The sequence below is a fragment of the Eupeodes corollae genome, chromosome 1 (genome assembly GCF_945859685.1).
Source record: "Eupeodes corollae chromosome 1, idEupCoro1.1, whole genome shotgun sequence".
NCBI classification, from domain to species: Eukaryota; Metazoa; Arthropoda; class Insecta; order Diptera; family Syrphidae; genus Eupeodes; species Eupeodes corollae.
Window position 1 is genome coordinate 62,469,823 of NC_079147.1, and position 22,733 is coordinate 62,492,555.

Here is a 22,733-nt window from a genome sequence, read left to right on the forward strand (position 1 = left end):
TTTTTGTAAAAAAAACTGTCAATTCGATTTTTTTCAAACTTTAACTGAATGTTGACAACAAGATTTTTTAAAAGATAAAAGTAAATAAAAGCCAATATCTCAAAGTTTTGAAAAGATATTTGAGTCGAAAATCAATTTTTACCAACTTTTATAATTTTTTTTTTTAGGTTTTAATTTTATGTAAAAAAAACTGTCAATTCGATTTTTTTTAAACTTTAACTGAATGTTGACAACAAGATTTTTTGAAAGATAAAAGTAAATAAAAGCCAATTTCTCAAAGTTTTGAAAAGATATTTGAGTCGAAAATCAATTTTTACCAACTTTTATAAATTTTTTGTTTAGATTTTTATTTTTTGTAAAAAAAACTGTCAATTCGATTTTTTTCAAACTTTAATTGTATGTTGACAACAAAATTTTTTGAAAGATAAAAGTAAATTAAAGCCAATATCTCAAAGTTTTGAAAAGATATTCGAGTCGAAAATCAATTTTTACCAACTTTTATAAAATTTTTTTTTAGGTTTTTATTTTTTGTAAAAAAAACTGTCAATTCGATTTTTCTCAAAATTTTTCAGAATGTTGAAAACAATATTTCTTATAAGATAAAATAAAACTGAAGCCTTAATTTCAAGTTTTTGAAAAGATATTTGAATCGATATTCAATTTTTACGAACTTTGAATAATGTTTTTTTTTTAGATTTTTATTTTTTATAAAAAAACTGTCAATTAGATTTTTCTCAAAATCTTATCAGATGTCAAAAACATTATTCTTCGTTGCACAAAATTGTTTTAGAGATAAAATCATATTTCAGTCGTAAAATTTTGGAGGTGACAAATTTTTTTTTTCAGTTTTATTGATTTAAAAAAAAAAACCGTTATATTGATTTTTTTCAAAAAATATACCTGTTTGGTATCACGTTACAATCTATTATATAAAATTTAATTCAAGTCTTTAGCGTTTTTGGTTCGTAAGATATTTAGGGTTAACCAAAATTTTCACCATTTTTTCAAACTGCTATAGTAAAAAAACCACCCACGCAATTTTCGTGAGAGCCCTTTCTGCATCTTTCTGCCTTATTATCTGTATAACAAAATTTATTTGAAGTCGATATCTCTTCTGGTTCTTGAGCTATGGACAACGAAAAAAACGTCGCGAACGTACGGACGTACGGACGTACGGACGTACGGACATACGGACGTACGGACGTACGGACGTACAAACGTACGTACACACGCACGCACAGACATCTTTCTAAAAATCTTTTATTTCGACTCTAGGGACCTTGAAACGTCGAGAAATGTCAAAATTTTCAATTTGACAAATCGGACCCATTACAATAACTTCCTATGGGAAGTTAAAAATTATTAACTATAAATCTTAAAATCGTAAAATTTGTTTTTAAACGGAAATAAAATATAAGTAGCCAAGAAATTAAGGTAAACTTTTTATTTTATAGCGGTTTTGTTCAAGTTTTCTTTATTTCCTCATATCAATGAAAGATTTTGGTTAGTGCGTGCTTTTTATGAAACACATCATTTTGAATGGCTTTATTGTTTTTCAAAACATTTTTCAAGACAAAAAACATACTTTTTAATGCGTAGTTTTCAAAAGACTTTGCTATTCCGTGTTTTTGAAGGCATAAATTAAAAAATTCAAATTTTGATGTTTGGGACCAAGATTGTATGAATCAATATTATGAATACTTAAAAATTTAGTTGTTTCAACTATTTTGATACGCCTTGATTCGACTTCTTTGTTTCGCATTTCACCAAAGACATTCGGTACGCAAATGGTTCCATACCGTTCTTAATTGCTTCGCTTAAGTGGTACGTTGATTACATTGTCCGGTTATGACAAAGAAACAGGCCATCATTTGTTTTTTGAAAGGGGTTTCATGGAATTTTGTTAAGTTTTTAGTCAATGATGTTAGGGATTAAATTTAATACAAAACGATAGCTTTGAAACTATGTATTGAAAGTTGTGAAAAATCATACCACGAAACTGCGTCATTCTATTTTATGATGACAAAACTTTTAAACTTAAAATTGACAAAAGTTGAAGTTAAAAAGTGAATCTTATTGGTTTTTAAATTGTTCTTGTTCCTATTTTTAAAAGCCACAATATTGACAAAAATTTTATGCACGATAAACCTCATCTTTGATTTGAATCAAAATATTATTGTGTAAAAGACGATTGAAATAGGGAAGGATTTTATAGGACCTACCGGTGCATATCGGTTTTGTAATTTTGAATATTAAAATGGGAGGGAAGAACAGAGTTCGGTAAAGCGTTCCACATTTTCGATGAGTGGTTAAAAAAAGAATCTCTATACTTGACAGTACTCCCTAATTCAGCTTAAGGGTAAATTGATGAGCATTTTTAGAAGTGTAAGTATTACGGCTGAATTGTTTAATGGGGTATGCACTGCAAGTTGCTAATTCAATAGAACATTGTTTGTAAAAATATCTGCAACACACCGAATGACGTGAAAAATTGCCTGATGTAAATGTTTTGGTTATAGTTCTTTTACCTATCATTTTTAAATGCCTTTTTTGGATCCTACTAAAAAAAAGACTTAAACTTGCACCTGTCCAAAGATGTGAGTTATATTTAAGATTTTGACGATTGAAATTGTAAATTACAGCCAGATCAGAAGCGGTGAACAATTTTTGGAACGTCGGAGAAATCCAAAGCTGAGGGTATTGTCATCAGCGAAACAGTTTAAGGGATTAAATGTGACAAACAAGAGACGTTAATAAATTAAACTAAAACAACAGAAAATAATAATGATACAAAAAAAACCTACCAGAACACAGTAAGTGCATTCCCTTCACTCTTTCTTTCATTTTTCTCTACAGTTGAGTGGCTCAGCAGGTGCATGCATTGGGCTAAGCTTTTTGAAAGCTCGCTCAATGATGTGTATGTGTTGGTTCATTCAATAACAAATGGATTGTAGATTACTGTTTTGATTGTCAGGGTCCGGACCAATTCAACGTCACTACTAAAGGCATAACACTAGTAGTGAGGTTGTATTGTAAAGATCTTTAAATAATCTTATACAGTAATATACTTAGAAGTTCGTTTGTTTTGATTTTAAGATTTTTTTATATTGCAATGACTGGTTATTTTAGAGTAGACTATAGTAATGTTCGTGGGCTAAGATCGAATTTTCTGTCTGTATACATCCACATTAATTCTAATAGACCAGCTGTTTTGGCATTAAGTGAAACCCAAGTAGGTGAAGATTCCGATCCTGCTGAATTTTTTATTCATGGGTATTGCTTAGTGCCATTATTCTTCTCACACCATGGTCTCGCCATATATATTAGGAATGATGTTGCATATCAACTTTTACCACAATACGGTCATGGTACCAACTCCCTTTTTAATTTCATGTGATTAAAACTTTCCGTGAATAAGCACATCATTCACTATTGTTTTCTTTATCGGAGCCCAAACCTGGACAGAGTTTCAACTTCTCAGGAATTTGATGCTCTGTCTGACTCCATACAAAGAATTGTCTCCCTGTATCCTCACACTGAAATCGTTATTACGGGCGATTTCAATGTTCACAATTCTTCGTGGCTTCGCCATTCGGGCCAGACAACGCCCGGAGGAATGTGTGCTGAGATTTTTACTGAGTTTAACCATCTTACACAGCTTGTCAATGAGCCTACTCGAATATCAGACGTTAACGGCCGAGCAGAAAATACCCTTGACTTGTTTCTCACTTCTGATCCTGATAAGTACACAATCAGTGCATTGACGCCTCTAGGCACATCGGACCATAGTGTTATATCTGCTAATTTCTCGTGTCAAACAAATCCAGTTAAAGAAAGAGCTCCAAAGAGAACCGTTTGGCAGTACGAGAAAGCCAACTGGGACGGTCTCAATAATTTTTTCAGGATCTTTAACTGGTCGCTATGCTTCCTCGGTAGCGACGTAGACTCCAGTGCAGATATGATTTCTAGTATGATTCATTTGGGAATGGAAACGTTTATCCCGAATAGGGTTAAAAGTATTAAACCCAAGGTTAAATCATGGTTCGATTCGAGCTGCAAAGAGGTTATTAAGGAGAAAGAGGTGAGCTTCCGGTGTTTTAAAGCCAACCCAACTGAGGAAAACCGGAAAAAGTTTAAGCAAGCCAGGAAGGCCTGCAACGCCTATATTCGAAGGACCAAATTTTTACATGACCAAAAATTACGGCGAAAAATACTGCAATGTCCCAAAGGCAGTAAGAATTTTTGGTCATTTGTAAAAAACATGAGGACTTCTTTCTCTTCCTCGGTTCCTACGCTTGTTGTCAATGACACTCCTTTAGTTAGCTCTATTGATAAAGCCAACTTATTTGCAAGGCAGTTCGCCGAAAATTCCACCTTACTAGATAGTGTCATGACTCCCCCAGTTCTTGAACGCGTAAATGATTCTATGGGACCAATCTTTTTTCGTACTCGAACTGTGGCGAGAGTTCTTAAAGATCTCAACATTCATAAATCCGCTGGCCCAGATGGTATCCCCGCTATTTTTCTGAAGAGGTGTTCCTCCGCGCTAGCAAAACCACTGCGTAAGCTTTTCCATCTATCCTATTCGTCTAGGCTGGTTCCGAGTAGTTGCAAAACTGCATTTGCTCAGCCAATCCCAAAAAAAGGCGAATCTTCTTCTCCCACAAATTACCGACCGATAGCACTAACGTCCCTTCTCTCTTAGGTCATGGAAGCGCTGATTAATTATTAGCTTAAGAAATATCTTGAGGAACGGAAGCTTCTTAATGACCGGCAATACGGCTTTCGTAGCAATAGGTCCACTGGTGATCTCATGGTTCATCTCACCGAACAGTGGAACAGATCTTTACATCGTTTTGGTGAAAGTAAGATTATTGCACTTGATATTTCAAAGGCATTTGATAAAGTTTGGCATCTTGCTCTCTTATCGAAAATGCGTGCTTTCGGTATCGACGAATCTCTTCTTCGTTGGATTAGAAATTTTCTTTCGAACTGTTCAATACAAGTTGTTTTGGACGGATTCAAGTCTGAAACTCATAAAATAAACGCTGGTGTGCCTCAGGGCTCCGTTTTGTCTCCGACCCTCTTCCTCATTTTTATAAATGATCTCCTGTCTGCTACTTCTAATCCAATACATTGTTTCGCTGACGATAGCACTCTTAGCTTTTCATATTCGTTTCCAGACTCACAACCCTCCTCTTCGTATATGGAACTGCAACGGCAAAATATGATTAGCTCATTAAATTCCGACTTACACAGCATTGTACAATGGGGAATAAAAAATCGTGTGGAATTTAATGCTTCGAAAACGCAATGCTGTCTTGCATCGTTAAAGCGAGATAAACCGTCTTTGCCACTATCTATGAGTGGCACTTGCATCAACGAAACAGAAAATCTTGACATCCTCGGAATGTGCATCAGCAACCACCTATTGTGGAGCGATCACATACGCGATGTTGCCAAAAATGCCGCAAGATGTCTAGGTTTTTTGAGACGTTGCAAGAAATTTTTTTCTCCGTCTGATCTGGCTACAATCTACAAAACCTATATACGTCCGAAACTTGAATATAACTCTCATCTCTGGGCTTGTGCTCCAGTAACTTATTTAAGCCTCTTGGACAGTATTCAAAAAAGAGCTTTTAAAATGATTGGTGACATTAACATCATCAACTCGTTTACATCACTCGAACATCGACGCAAGGTTTCTTGCCTCACCCTTTTTTACCGTTATTTTAACGGACTATGCTCTAGTGAAATAGCCAGTTGCATTCCTCTCCTTAAACAATTTAACCGTAATACCCGCGCTTCTAGGAATGCAAATCAGTTTACCCTTGAGCCCAACTTCGGACGTACTATGAAGTACAGAGATTCTTTTTTTAGCCGTACTAGGCGAATGTGGAACGCCTTGCCACGCTCTATCTTTCCCTGTCATTGCAATGTTCAGAAATTTAAAACCAATGTACACCGACACCTACTATCCAACCCTTCCCTCTTTTCCTAATGCTCACACTGTGTCTTTGGCATATTAAAGGTATAAAAACCCCTTTTAGTTTTTGCTAATTATAAAAAAAAAAATGAATATTAGGAAAAGAGTCGGGGACAAAACAGAGCCCTGGGGGACACCAGAATTTATTTTATGAGTTTCAGATTTGAAACCATCCAATAAAACTTGTATTGAACGGTTCAAAAGGAAGTTTCTTATCAAAAGTAGAAGAGACTCATCAATGCCAAAAGCATGCATTTTCGATGGTGCCAAACTAAGACGATTTCAATTTCCAATTTTTTACATTTTTCAAAATCGTTGTGAAAAATCATTATGATGAAAAGACTGATGACAAAATTAAAACAGTATATTGTTGAGGGCGAAGCATTTGACTGGCTAGTGAGAAATGTTCAAAATTTTTTTTTTCCTTTCCCAATATTTTAGCTTTTGATTGTGAATTCAATGCTTAAATGAATACTTTTGAATTATTTTTAAAAAGTAGTAAGTATTTTAACGTGTTACTTAACAATCAACTATTATATTTACACTTTAAATGACAGTTTAGTTTGACAGGTGCTCATAATGATTCACACTTTAAGTTTCACAGATGTTCAATTAACATTTGTTTTTCTGAACTACCAATCATAAAATACAGCGACCTACAAGCTTTGTCAATCCTATTATGTATCTTATTGCCATGCCTGTTTCATTTTCATGAAATAAGTACCGAATACTTCAATAGAAAGAAGAAACATAAAACTGGTATACTAACTATCAAATTGGTGTACAATTTAAGACGACTCGGTGGCAAAGCTAATACTAGTTGCAACTTGTAAAAATAAAGGCAGTCATTATCATTAAAACAAGTTGGATTTCAGACTACAATTAATCACGGAATACTAGTTACACTTTGAGCATTGAAACTAACGAAAATTAAACCTGCTGGAACGAAAAACGTATTCTACAGGGAGTTTTTTTAGCTGCATGAAATGTTACAGTGATTGTTGTGTATGGTATGACAAATAAAAATATAAAACTATGTTAAAATTTGTAATTATTGAGGTATAAAAATTCATCATAGATTTCTTATTCTTTGTGACATTTAAATGACTTCGTCAATAAGCAAAATGTCGGTACATAGGGCAAAGAGCCTTTACCGAATTGCCTCCATTCAAATTGGCTGGCAGCATCATCGTTCAGTAGCAACAAAGACTGCAATAGTATAATAAGGTTTGTTTGGACATCACTTTTTTCTAAAATCAATTTGCTGACAACTTTTGTTCGAGAAGTAGTCTTTGAAGCATTTAAAGTGTATATTAAAGGCACTCCATTAACGTCAAACATTAAGTACTGAACAATGGACTGATTGAAAGGACTAATTTGCAGCGGCGAATATATACCCGGAAAATATATTTAAAAAAAAATTCACTATCAGATTAAAAAAATATAAGAAATAGACCGGGTTGCGACCCCTTCTGATAAATTTTTCATTGGTGTTTGTCTATCGATGTTTCTAAAACTTTTTTAAAACATTAATATTAACATTTTGAGCAAATATTCTGAATAACTTAAATTAAGTCGCGAGATATTTGAGTCGAAAATCGGTTTTTACCAACTTTAAGTAGAATTTTGTTTAGGGTTTTATGTTATGTAACGAAAATATTTTGAATATGGGAATGTGCATTTTAATATTTCGCGTTTAAGATATTTGTACTCTTTTACAACTTCTACAGGATTTCCATTATTAAACCATTTCTCGTTCACACATGTTCTTTTACCTCCCTTTTTTAGTATCATTACTTTGGATGTGTCCAGATAGACCAGAAGGTTTGACAGAATATTCTTTTAACTTGTTAATCATAAGCTGTAGAAATTCCTAAGAATTTGCCATCATCTGCAAATAGCAGAGCTTTAACTTGCAATCCTCAATATTCAATACCACCAGATAAACAGTTCCCTAAGCCATTTATATTAAGAGCGAAAAGATCGGGACTAAGGGTGCAGCCTTGATTTGACTCTGGATTGAGTTACAAAACACTCTGATTTATTTTTTCCAAACTAATGAATTTGTGTCTTTCTATATATTTTGAATTAGTTTGCCAAATATTATATTTTCAAGTATTATCTGTGTAAGAAACTTTATGAGAAGTTGACATCTCTGCCGGTTCTTAACATTTGGCCAACGAAAAAGGTTCCTCAAACGTATGGATGTGCAAACCAAAAGACATCGTTCTTAAAACAACTTTGAATTACATTCTGGAGACTTAAAAACTCCTTCGAGATATGCCAAAAGTTTTAATTTGACAAATCGGACCGATTACAATAACTTTCTATGAGATGTTAAAAATAGATGCTATACAAATTATCTACCTTAATATATTAATAAGGTTAAATACATTCTTTATTAGTTTTGTTTTGTACTAATGTTGAAACTTTTAAAGCTTTAAAAAAAACACCTGATACTTTCAAACCTGTTTAAGAAATGAAAACACGACAACTTCAATGGCTCTTTTTTGTAAACAAATAATTTGTGATGACAAATTATTGTTTATTTTATAAAATTTGTTGAAAAACCCGTTAAAAGCTAAAAAAATCTTTGATTATGCAATTTAAAAATTTTGACTCAATATTATCTATTTCTGTTTCGCTGAAAAAAAAAACTATGTTAAACTTGTCCTACCTCAAGGGTCTTACCTGCTAGCCACAGATATTGAATATTAAATTACCCAAATGAATATAAACAAATCAAAACCTCCATAAAAATCAACAAATATATAAATATCTTTAACATATTCAATAACTTCTCAATAATTTTCATTTCCACCATAAACACTCTTTTGTGTTTTTATTTGAAATCGGCGACAAAATTCCAATCTGTTTAACACTTCACAAACTTCACACCTATTGTTTTCATTTTCATTTTGAATACGTCAATGTATGTATCTACATAATTTACAAGCTTGCCTTCAAGTGGGTATACTGAGTACCTTACCTACCTCTCCAGACCTGCACAAAACAGTTTAATGAACTCTCTTTCGGAAATAAACAACAAAAGTTGAAAACTAGGTACCTAACCAACCTACCTAGTACCTACTTATCTTATCTTTTGAAATGTAAATTATAAATCCAATAATGGAAGTGACAATAATTACAATTGTATCTTTTCGGTCCTCGGTTCTCGACGAAACAAACCAAAAATAAAGAAAAGATATTTTCTTCTTGGGTATCTCAGAGAGATAATTTCAAATGCAAATAGTTTGCGACACTACCTTCCAGCTGTGCAAAAGAATATATGTACCGAGTACATCTTATAACAGGTAGGAAGAGAAGACAGAAGCATCACAGGTTCAAAACCTATGCAATATATTTTATTCAATTTGTATAAAGATAAAAAGAACTAAAAGGTAATAAAACAAAACAAGAGGGTGCCGGTAAACTATCTTTGGAACAGGTATAGGTACCTTTTGTTTAAGCAGGAGTACCTACATACGTACATAAATTATAGCTGTATCTTTATATATATTTGAAGAGCACACTCTTGTGATGTGGAAGTAGTAGTTCTTTCCAAAGAACCGTCTTTGTCAGGGACCACACCGCAAGATACTTTTTTTTCAATTCGAATCTGCACCTGCACCCTGTATTTTTTATTTACTTGTAACTTGATGATCATCTTAGTTACTTTTTGAGACTTGGGTTGATTTCATGGTACTTGCCGGTGGTCACGCTGCTGATTAAATTTGCCAGTCTAGGGTTTACTTAAAAAACAACAACTACAAGATCAAAAAACTAGATGACCCAAGTGAGTGCACTTGGTTTGTTTTCATTTTTCAAAACACTATTTTCACATGCATACATCCAAACATACAAAATCCCCCTCCTTAAAAAAATAAAGACTCTGTTGTAGATACTGCAGTAGAGCACTCAACCAAAAATTAAAAACAAAAAAAATAGAATATTAAAGTCTCAAGGTTTTCATGTTAAATTTGTTCGTTCTGCCTTTTAAATAAAACTGTACCTACATTTATGTATGTTTATAGATAGTTTTTTTGTTATGTTTTCTAGAGCAAACTTAAGTACACTTTGTTGGAGCCTTTAGAAAATTTCCATCATATACAAAAATCGATTCTCCTAGTTTTGTGATTTTATTTTAAAGGCGCCAAGAGTTTTCCATGTGTATAGAGTTTTGGAAATTGATTTATTTTGTCTACATTGCCAAAAACAAAGACAAAGGAGGAGGGCAGAAACAATACTATTTCTAAGTTAATGCTTTAAATACTTTAAGGAAACTTATATAAACAGTTATACTCCTAACTTTGTTTACATATCATAGAAACTAATTAGTCGTTAGGTTTTATGTGTCAAAGCAGTGAACTTGAACAATAGAATTAGACTAAGCCACAGTTTGAACAGATTTTTAATATTTAAGCTTTTAATACTTTTCTTGATTTTTAACTTCCCAAAGGAGTTAGTTTTATTGGTCCAATATGTTGAATTAAAAATGTTGACGTTTCTCGACGTTTCAATGGCCTTAGAATCTAAGTCAATGGTTTTTAGGGACATTTCGATAATGATCTGAAGTTTTGTGATTAGAAATGAGGATCATCATCTCTGTTAATAACCCAAAAAATTGTTAAAAAGCCAATTTATTTTCACCATGTTAGTTATTGCAAAACAATAGCAATTTGGCAAGAAAAGTTTTCCCCAAAGATTCTGAGATTACCTTCATAAGACGTTTCTTTGTTGTCCAAAGTGTTTCAAGTCCTAAAAGACGAAAGAATTGAAATTATCGAGGACATACAGATCAGGAAAAATTTCGCGAAATTTTTGCTGTCTTTTGGAATGAATCGTGTTCTTTGTTAATAGTAGCGGGTTATCCATTTTGCTATTCAAAAGTATAAGTCTGGAATTCGACATCTGTAAAACTAATTTGGTAAATCAATTTTTTTTGTCAGTTGAAAGTCCGACATTTACGAAAACGGATCGCCTTACTATCGCAAAAAGCATACAAATTGTTAAAACCTATACTACAAATGGTGATTCCGATATTATCATATTTACATAATGGTCCAACTTATCTCTTTCAATACTTAGGACTGTCTAATGCCACATTATGGCGTATTTTGAATTTCGATCCATATAAAGTCCAGCTCACACAACTATTGAAGCCAGCTGACAAATCACAACGTAGTAGATTCGTCGAATGGGTGTTCTTCAGTAACGAAGAAAATTTCTCCCTCGGGTATGTTAATCAACAAAATTGTCGTTTTTGTGGTTCTGAGAATCCTTAAGGGGGTCATCCCATGTCATGGGTTCAAAAAATCGATTTTTTTACTATGGACCAGGCATCGCAGCGCCGATTAAAAAGTAAGTCGATATTTTCATAGGTAAGAGGACTTGAAACTTTAAAAATGTGTGTTTTCAAACTTTCCTCTATCGTATACCAAAAACGGCTTGACCGAATGACTTGAAATTTGATGGATTGGATTCAGCACTTGTAAAGGCATGGAACTAACTATCGACAAGCAAAATTCAAGAGCTGAACAATCTGCTTTGAAAGAGTTTCAAGAAAAAGGAAAGGAATACTCTATGGACCAGGCATCGCAGCGCCGATTAAAAAGTAAGTCGATATTTTCATAGGTAAGAGGACTTGAAACTTTAAAAATGTGTGTTTTCAAACTTTCCTCTATCGTATACCAAAAACGGCTTGACCGAATGACTTGAAATTTGATGGATTGGATTCAGCACTTGTAAAGGCATGGAACTAACTATCGACAAGCAAAAGTTCCAAAAATTTCGATTTGTTTATAGCAACAAACAACAAAAAAAAAACGCACAATTCACGACATTTTTTTTCAAATGTTTCCAAAAAGTTCAATTTTTGGTATATTCATTTGCAGTTAGTTAATTCCGTGCATTAAGGTTCACAGATTCAAACGCCGTTTACTTTTTTTGGTTTAGATAAGCCAATCAGCCGGAATTGTGGAGGAAGTGCCAGCCCTTTTTTCGAGGTTGAGTTGTTCATACCGGTCTAACTCGTGTATCTATTTACTGGTCGTGAAAAAAAATCCTAAAGATTCCTTAAAATACGCCGTCAAATGGGATGACCCCCTTAAGTAATTGAAGAAAGGCCATTACATTCACAAAAAGTCACTGTTTTTTGCACTCTTTGATCCGGAGAGGTGATTGGACCTTACTACTTTGAAAACGATGATGGACAAACTGTCACCGTCAATTCGGATTCGCGTTATGTTTATATGATAACCGACTTTGAGAATATACGGTTTAAGCAAGACGGGGCCAGACGCCACACAACTCGAGCGAATATGGTTTTATTGCAAGAGACGTTTCCTGGCCGCGTAATTTCTCATCGTGGCGATACCAACTGGCCACCAAGATCATACGATATGATACTGCTGGACTTTTGTTGTGGGGCTACGCCAAAGACCGTATTTATGCAGGTAAACCTTTATCTATTGAGCACTTAAAACCAACATTCACTAAACCGCCCAATATGTGTCATAAAGTGGTTTGAAATTACAAAAAAAGAATTGGTGCTTGCAACAATTGGCGTGCTGTTCATTTAAATGATGTATTATTTCATACATAATGTCAAAGTTCAAACTTTATAATAAAAAAGGAATATCATGAAATAAAATAATTAATTTGAGTTTTATTTACGTTTACTTTTGAAACCGCAAAATGGATTATCCTGTATGTCTTCTTCTCTACAATGAATTAAATCTGTTTTAAAAACTACTATTCTTTTGTGAAATCTCGAACTTGAAAAATATATAAAATTAACACTTTTAAATTGCACATATTCGCAACAAAGGCGGAAATTGTTGTTATAGACAAATTTTTAAGCAAATGACTTGAAATTTTGAATATATGTACAAATCTCAGAAAACACATTCGCTTTGCAAGTACGTAGAATTTTTTCGGGTAAGTTTTCCACTTTGCGCTTAAGAATAGCCACAAATCAATAAATTTCGAATTTCCTAAGTACATGCATAGCAGTTATTATACTGATGATCAACAAAAATTGATCGCCACATTATGATTAAGAAATAACAGGAGCTGATAGTCCGCAGCCGTTTTTTGAAATAAAACGCTTCAAAAAAATTACTGCAAACACACACAAATATGTATGTATGTAATTTGTAGTATCTCTAAAAAAAGCCTTTTTTCTCTGTCTTATAGGGTGGCCCAAACCCTAGATTTTTATAATTTTAATAGAAGGAAGTTTGAGGTGGGATGCCATAAAATCTGAGATTGTTCTGTCCATGAACTATATTGAACTTGAAGTTAGTACCAAAAAACAAAATATCTGGCAAGTTTATATTTCTAAGATCTCAGATATTTCAGTATTCTTAGAAATATAAACAACAACATACAAACTTCACACTTTTGAGATCAGAATACTGAAAATAGAATTATTTTTATTCGATTTCCTAGAACTCTCAAAAATTCTCTATTGCAAAATGTAAGGCAATATTATATGAATTGCTTATTTGTAAACAAATCATTCACTTTGACTGTTCAACATTTTAATGCATGTATCTAAACAACGTAAGTTCAGCTTTCAGTTGAATTGAAACAAAAACATGGTCAGCTAACATTTTGACATTACCGTGGACGATATGTAAAACTATTTATATGATTGATTGATTTGATCCAAATATTAGAAAATGTTTGGGTAGAAAATGGGCAGGTTCATTCAACATTGGGGACTTCATTTGCAGTCAATTGCATTCTTTCAGGCAACTGGTATGATTTTCATATGTCATTAATTTCAAACTCAAAACTTTATTTCACTAACTTCTACCGTCAGTTCATGTTACAAAAACTACCAAAGTTATTATTGTTTCCAAAACCATTTTCAGACAAGCTTAACGTCTATCATGATTTGTATTTTGTATAGAAAGGTAATTTTACTTATTTCGAATTTAGGAAAGAAAAATTTTTTAAAAAACATTAAATGAATTTGTGCAGAAAATAAGTAATTCATAGAGTAATAAAGTTCAGCTTTCAGTTGAATGAAAAAACACCATCAACTGTCATTATGACATAAGTAGACATGACTTGATAGTTAGGGAGATTCTTCTTAACTAAATTTCCACTTAACTTTCCTTAATTCGATGGTAACTTTTTGACAGCTGAGCAATCAGATACTAGAAACTTGCACTACTTCCAACTCTTTTATGTTTTCCGAACCTACCCAATCGCTGAACATTGCATATGTTTTTTGTCTTTCTATTAAAAATTGTCTATTTACACGGCTGGAAGACTTAAAAAACAAAATATTGGTAGAATCATTGAAATACAATTTGTTCATTTCTAAAACCAGCATTTGCTTAAAAAATTTCAAAAAGATCAAGAAAGTATCGCTCGGAGCTAAGTCGAATTTTTTCTACGCATTTTGACAAGAGTGAAAATCTAAGATTGTGCGGAGGTTTGATCATTTGGCTTTACATACATAAAGTCCTTAGGTAGTTTATACTACGCACCTGCTTGGTCTCGATCTCCTGGATAAATTGTAAAGTTTTTAACTTTTCTTTGTACCTACGACTTCTTTTTCGTTTTTTTTTGGTTGACTTATTATTTCTTTCTATCTTCGTACTTTTTAAATTCTTTCACAATCTTGAAAACATTTAGTGTTGTTTTCTGCCCGAAAAAGGTCTGCCAATTAAAAATTGTATGATTTTATTGGCAATAACATCGGGCAAGTTCAGGCCACATTAGGGACTTGAAAGTAAGGCAAGTTTCTAGTATCTGATTGGCCAGCTGACAAAAGTTTGCCTTCCAATTAAGGCAACTACATTGGAACGTTGACTGGAAAGTTAGTCAAGAAAAATCTCCCTAACTATCAAGTCAAGTCTACTTCTGTCAAAATGACAGTTGATTATGTCTTTTCCTTCAACTGTAAGTTAAACTTTGTTACGCTATTATTTATTTACTTTCGCACAGCTTCATTTAAAGATTTGCGTACAAATGTTACTTGTCAATTTGGAAAGAAATGAGTAATATTTCTTTACAAAACAAAATAGAAACCGTGTTGGACTTGTAGCTTGCCTTATGAATGTTTTGATGTCAATAATGTTTTTGTTATTTTTTGCTTTATGAACTTAAAGTAGGGGTTTTGAAGTAAAGTTCTGAATTTGAAACTTATGACACTTGAAAAACTTAATAGTTGTCTTGGTCAAAATTCACGTTCAAAGGTTGAAGTTGATTGCAAATGAAGTCCCTTGTGTTGTCTGAACCTGTCCATCATTTAATATCCGATTAGTAGACAATGGCTGCGTTCAATCTCAAACAGATAGGGTATCCGGATACCTTTTTATTAGTGTTTAACGTGTGATCAAAAACAGCTAAGATGATAAAAAAGAAATATAAAGGTAACGAAGAATTTCTGGGGTATGTGACAGAACAACTGATGAATTTCAAGAAACTTGAAAATTGATTTCAGCTTTTTGTATTTTTTGGTAAACAAAAAGATACAAAATGTTAGTTGAAGTTGTATTTGAGGATGTTTTGTACATAATAATCATTATGATATTAATCAATAATCATCATAATAATCAATAGGGTTTCGTAAAGGTTGTTTTATTTGTAAAGGGTGTCCCAAAATTAACGCAAGATTTGAATTTGCCGCCATTTGTGCAGTGAAGTGTTGGCAACCCTGAAAAAAAAGCAATTTGACAGCTAACAGTATAGGGTTTTTAAAAATGGAGCGTTACACGATAGAACAACGTGTCTTCATTATTAAAGAATATTTTTATAATAGTGAAAGCTTGGCGTCTGCAGTTCGAAAATTTCATACAAAATATGGTCGGAATAGTGTTTTAACTTCGTCAACTGTGAAAAGATTAATTGGAAAATTCATGGAGACTGGATCCGTTGGAGACGTCAAACACACTGGTCGTCCAAAAACAAGCCGTTCAAATGTAAATGTCGAAGCAGTGCGTGAGAGTGTTGCTGACAATCCAGGAACCTCAATTCGACGTCGTGGACAAGAATTGCAAATTTCAAGAACCTCTCTACAGCGTATACTCACCAAAGATCTGTGTCTTCATGCTTACAAAATTCAATTAACACAACAGTTGAAGCCTAATGACTATGGACAGAGAAGAGAGTTCGTTGAATGGATTATTGAACATCAACAAATGGACCCTGATTTTTCGAGAAAAATCATCCTAAGCGATGAAGCACATTTTCATCTTGATGGCTTTGTCAATCGGCAAAATTGCCGCATTTGGGGTTCGGAGAACCCACATGTGATTGGCGAAAAACAAATGCATCCACAACACGTGACTGTATGGTGTGGATTTTGGGCTGGAGGCATAATTGGGCCATATTTTTTTGAAAATGACGCTGGTCAAGCAGTGACTGTTACTGTTGCTCGATATCGCGACATGATTACACAGTTCTTTCTGCCTATTTAAGTCTATGTCAACAAGCCCAAGCATCAACGAAATTCAGCCACATTTATGCAGAATTGTCATGGAAAATTTCAACAGAAGAGTGCGCATGTGCATGCAAAGCCGTGGAGGCCATTTGTCCGATGTGTTATTCCATACATAACCCTATCCTATGTACTTTACGAGTCAATAAAAAAATAACTATCAAAAGACTAAAAACGGAGTTTTCTATTTAATTCAAATCTTGCGTTAATTCTGGGACACCCTTTATATGGCAACCGTTAATTGCACCAACAATATAGCCTCCAGATTTTTCTCGGAATGCCTATTTTGGAAAATAATATCTTTACACTTAACAATTTAATTAAGTGAAGAAGATTTTACTTGAGAAATATTGTTATAAGGTTGAACAGTTGGCTATTTAATACAATCTCCGAGCAATGAACATACCACTTGGAGAATTTCGCTGAATGCAAAATGAGCAGAACTCTTAGCTAAGTTGAACCTGTCTCCAGCTGATAAGAAACTTTCTTGCTTACTTAAGACCCAAACAAAAAATAACAATTTTTTTTAGAAAGCAAACGTTTTTTTATTTGGCTGCACTTTGTGCAAGAGATAGTAATAACTTGAAATCGTTAATAAGCAAGTTCACATTTTATTGGCTATTCTAGTTGATGGTGCCCCTAACACGGTTTTTAAAGAAGCGATAAATAAATTGCGTGGCGCAACAGTCCGTTGAGAACTAGGGCCTAGGGCCTAGTGACTTACAACTCTCACCCATTCCTGTGCGAGTAATGTTGTCAGGAATGTAGGGGACCTACAGTTTATATGCCGAATCCGAACTGCTAATTTGAAAAAGAACTTTTCATGACAAGAGTTAGGTAAGGTTAGGTTGGAGTGGCTGTCCAGATGTCATTCACTCACCTAGACCTCAAGGGTCCATTGTGATACCACTAATGAGGTTACTCATGGCAGAGTAATGAACTTAAACAAACAAGACACATTTTATGTGAATCGTTGCCAGTTCACTGGTATTACAGGGATTACCGAGAAAGTTATTCCTTCTAATGGAGAGTGTTGGACATGTACATAGAAGGTGTTGGACTGTTTCCTCTTCCTCCTCGTCCCTGCAGCTTCTACAGAAGTCATTTGTGTAGACCCTTAGCCTCAGAGCTTGTCTTCCTATGAGGCAGTGTCCTGTTATTACTCCAATTGAAGAGCTTATACTTTGTCTGCTCAGGGATATCAACCCTTTTGACCGTTTTAAGTCTATGCTTGGCCATATTTGCTTGGTTGCTAGGCAGGTGGTACTCTGTGATCATCTAGCATTTTTTGATTCTAGAGCATATTGCTTGAGAAGATATTTGCATGTAGCAAGTGTTGTTACTATTTTATGTTTTTGTCTAACATTAGGTAGAAGTGTTCCGTTTTTGGCGAGCTCATCGGCTTCGCAATTTCCCGGAATGTCACTGTGGACCGGCACCCAAATGAGGTGAATATTAAACTGTTCCGTCATCTCATTCAGAGATGATCGACAAACGTGGACTATTTGAGAGTTTGTGGAGACAGACGCGAGAGATTTAAGAGCAGCTTGGCTGTCCGAGAAGATTCGTATATCCTTGTAAGATATAACGTTTTCTTTGAGCCTCTTTAATCGCCATTACTTCTGCCTGGAATACACTACATTGATTGGGAAGTCTGTATGATAGACTGAGATTCAGTTGTTACTAATAGATACCACTTCCAACTCCGTAATCGGTCTTTGAATCGTTTGTATAGAAGTGTACCGCATCGTCTTCCAGGGGTCTCTCTTCTTCCCAGCAGGATCTTTAAGGGATGGACACATGGAAGCTTTTGCCGAATACCATTTTTGGGGTGGTATAGTCTAAGCGATCTGGGATAGTTCTAAAATTGTCTAGAATAGTAGTATGTCCAGTATTGTTACTGTTCCATTGAGATGTGGCTCTAAGCCTCACACATGAGTTGGCTGCCACCATTTTGGACAAGATGTCAAGAGGTGTTAGGTTTAAAAGCACTTCCAGTGCTGCGGTTGGTATTGAGCGAAGTGCTCCTGTGATGCACATACCTGCTGACCGCTGGACTTTGATGAGCTTATTTAGATTTACCATCTTGTCCAGTGCGGTCCACCATACGACAACTCCATAAATGAGTATCGGTCTGATTACCGAAGTATAGCCAGTGAGATATTTTTGAGAAGAAGCTCCATTTTGATCCTATGGCCTTTTTACAAGAAAAAAGCGCTACAGTAGCCTTTTTTACTCTTTCATCAATATTTGCCTTTCAATATAGTTTTTTGTCTAAAATGAGGCCTAAATATTTATCTTGGTCGGAAAAGCTTAATGGTATTCCTTTAATCTTGGGTGGGCTAATCTGAGGAATTTTATACCTTCTCGAAAAGAATATTAGTTCTGTTTTATGTGGATTGACGTCCAAGCCACATTGCTTAGCCCTTTTTGTTAGCCTATTTAAGGCATTTTGTAGAAGTTCCGAGAGAACTTGGGGGTGTTTCCCAGATATAGATATTAACAAGAGTTACTCTTAGAGAATTTGTTCTCGTTTCTGTAACGATAGTTTTCTGTTAACGTAAATCGTTAAAAATCGGACATTTCGCATGTAAATTATTAATCGTGTTTTTATTTTTTGACAGCTATCTCAATACAACCTATCTAAAAATTCACCTATCGAATATAAAAAAAAGATCATCCAATCTTGTCGACTTAGCTTAAGTAGAATTTAGTTGTTTTTAAGGAAGAATAGTCTTGATTTACTTTCCAGCCAAGATTTGACTAACCATAGACAAGAAACTTGCCTTATTTACAAGTCCCTTTGATCACCTGAAAATCCCCACTTTGCCTGATTGTTATCCTGTTATTGAGTTTCTTCAAAACTAGATATAGAGTAAAACTGTTTTTAAAGGATTTTTGAATTTTACTCGTAAGTACATCACAAATTTGATTTAGGTAGTTGCCAATAAAATCATCTGTTTTGAGAAACATTACATTCTTTTGCGACAACATTTAAATTAGGAATAATTTTTGACTTCTACTTCTAAGCTTAAATTTTACATATTGGGCAGGTTCAGACGACATAAGGGACTTTTAAGTTAGGCAAGTTTCTAGTATTTGGTTGGACAGATGCCAAAAAATGTACCTTCCAATTAAGGCAACTTTAATGGAAAGTTGTGTGGAAAGATAGTCAAGAAAAATCTACCTAACTTTCAAGTCAAGACTTCTTCTATCAAAATGACAGTTGATCATGTTTTTTCATTCAACTGAGAGCTGAACTTTATTACTCAATGATTTATTTATTTTCTGCACAACTTTATTTAATGCTTTCTGTAAAAGGGTTTCTTGTCAATTTGAAAAAAGAAGTAATTAATATTTCTTTACAACACAGCATACAAAATTGTGGTTCAAAGTCTAAAGACATCTTATCAAAGGGGGCGGCAATACCCAAAAATGTTCATAGGCATTATAATCTTTTTACATGGACAAACTTAAAAAAATGAATCATAAACTGTTTCTAATACAAAATGCAGTAAAATAAGAAGTTTCAAATTTGCACTTCCTGCAAAGCTAGTATGCACCAAGTTTTAACTTCATAGCACAAGTGCTTCTGTGCATAAGACGTAAATTTATTTCTCCTAATATTTTAAGAGATTCGTAGAATTGACTTACCCTTTATTTCTACTTCCTTGTCTTAAAGTTGTAACTATTATTTAAAACCAAATGAATTCTATTTTATTCCAAAATGTATAACAATATGAACTGATTCCTTATCATTTTGAATCTTTCTCATTCAGATACGTACCTTTTGATTCAGATCTGCTATTCCTTAAAGTGTGTTCGTTGTGAGCGTGTGCCACATCGACAGCCAGTAGAAGTGTAATCAGGAACCAGTAAGTGGAGATGGGAAAGCAGAATCTATCCATCGAGATTGTGTTGTTTGCATTTTTCCTATCACCAGTGGCAGTTTTTATATTTCTCCTCTTCATTTCTTCATTACATTGCAACACATTTGAATCGTGTGTTCCAGTTGCAGTTGCAGCTGGAGCAATTAATCTCAAAACAACGATGCTAAGGGAATTAGCAGCAGCGGCAGCAGCATTTTGAATACTTTTTCTATTTATTTTATTTTTGATTATAACAAACGACGATGGTGCTATGGAGGAACCCATAACAACAACAAAACAAAGACCCAGCGCAGCGGCCAGCACTCAATCCGCACTAAAATACAATGCACTTTATTTCTGGGATGCGATGGAGACAGACTTCTTGGCACAAGGCAAGGCACGGCACACAAAACAGCACGCAGCGCCAGAAGCCAGATCCAAAAAACACAACACACTATTCTCACTCCTTTATTTCTTTATTTTTATTTTGTTAACTCACTCAGTGGGCGCGAGTTATTAAACAATAATTTTAATTAATTAAGAATTAATTGAAAGAAACAACCAAGAGAAGCTGGAGCCGTAGCCGAAGACGAAGCCGGAAAACGAACAAGGGACCAAAAAGAATGAACAAAACAAGAAGACAAAACATAGAAAAAAACACGAAAACAACGACGGGGACGACGACGATGACGAAGAAGAAGTAGAATTAAACACAAAAATAGAATTATTTATTTAAACGTTTTCTTCTTTTGTTGTTGTTTTATTTGTTGGTTGAGAGTTATTGAGAGATTCTTTGTTGTTCAAATTGGAATTCTGTTGTTGGATGCCCCAAGGAGATTGTTGGTGGATTTTATCTTCAATTTATTGTTGTTTTTCTTTTATTTGTGCAGCAAAACTAAACAAAAACTTAAATCAAAAACACAAAAAAAGCAAACGAATTAAATGCATTTTATTTTTATTCTTAATCTTATGAATTTTTATCACGCGCACCGATTGCACAAAGAATACATTGCATTCGAATTTTTGTTAAATTTTTCTTTTTTCTATAAAATTTTTTGAAGTCGTTTTGGTTTCTTTATTTTTATTTCAATTGAAAACACGTTAATTGGAATTATTCTTTTGTGTTGTTGTTGAGACTGAGGGGGAAATTATGATAATTTTATATTAATCCGAAAAAAATTCATCGTCAACCTACCGAGCGAAGAACAAAAACTCGATTGAATCATTGAATGGAAATTTGAAATTTTGTTTTGCTGCATTTTTGTGATTTCTGATTTCGTGTTAGATATGGGGGTATTTTTGTGTTGTGTCAAAAATGACAACAGCTGGCTGACAGTTGATGTCAATGCGATGTGGGCATTGTTGGTAGAAATCATCGATGTGCGAGTTGGTTCGCGATACATGGATGTGTTGCGGATAGTACTTTATTTGATGTATAGATGGCGAGGCGGCGTATTTGTGTTGTGTGACACTTTTTATTTGGATAGCAATGATTGTTTCATCGTTTTCTTCATGTATATTTTCAAGAAAATAGTTGACAATGCTTTTTATAGTAATAAGGAAACCCCGAGTTTAAATTGAATGTTTTGTTTCATTTTACAAATATTCAGCTTATTAAATACATTTCAAAAAATTCCAATGATTAGTTTCAATGCTGAAAAGAAATCATAGTTAAAAGTAGCTCTTAGTTGGCCAATAAGTGCCTTGTTTGAATGTATTGTATCAAAATTTAAAAGCGTTAAGAGAGTAAGAAAAACGTTAAAAACGGTTTAAAAAAACATTGATTTTCATTGATTCACAAGTAGACGTTTCTGCTTGACACGTTAGACCTACCTGGGGCTTCTAACGAGGAACTTGCTAGTGCTAATTGTGTCATGCAGCATGCAAAAATTGGAAAAAAAGATAATTTTATGCAGGATTTATATTTCCAAAATTAGGGATTTTTGATTTTCATCTCGGAAAGTTAATCAAGATCTTCAACGAATGCTCTTCCCAAGCTTAACGTTGCAGAACTGGCCAGGGCAGGACATTTACAGAGAAAATGAATCACAGTATCTTTATCGTGTCGGTCTTCACAGCTACGGCAGTGATGATTATGAGAGATACCCACCTTTGCTGCATGCTCTCCTATTGGGGAATGTCCGTCCAGTTCATATTGCAGTGATCATGGCTATATCATGCCTGGGTCTGCATAAAAATTCGATTTAAGGATTTTTGTTATGGGAAGCCATATCTTCATGGATGTGGTACAGTCCATTAGAATGTTTTGGATTATGTTTTATGCCAGAGAAATTGAGAATATTTTGCCCTTCATAGCTCCAAGAGGAATATTTAGCTTTTCCGCAAGTTAGCTATGATGGACCAATCCTTCCCAGGCCAACTCACCAGTCCGTTCGGGTTCATTTCGATCAATGCCACT

The 22,733-nt window shown here is 34.1% G+C and overlaps 1 protein-coding gene across 2 annotated transcripts in view; it reads right to left on the reverse strand.

Moving 5' to 3' along the window:
* LOC129943417 (disintegrin and metalloproteinase domain-containing protein 12) overlaps positions 1 to 21,532 on the reverse strand; it is a 208,313-nt gene extending 186,781 nt beyond the window's left edge. For both annotated transcript variants that reach the window (XM_056052966.1, XM_056052886.1), the window contains exon 1: positions 20,233 to 21,532. In XM_056052966.1, coding sequence (XP_055908941.1) covers positions 20,233 to 20,599 — 367 coding nt within the window. In that variant the 5' untranslated portion in view covers positions 20,600 to 21,532. The remainder of the gene's footprint in view (positions 1 to 20,232) is intronic.
* Between the last annotated feature and the right edge of the window lie 1,201 nt (positions 21,533 to 22,733).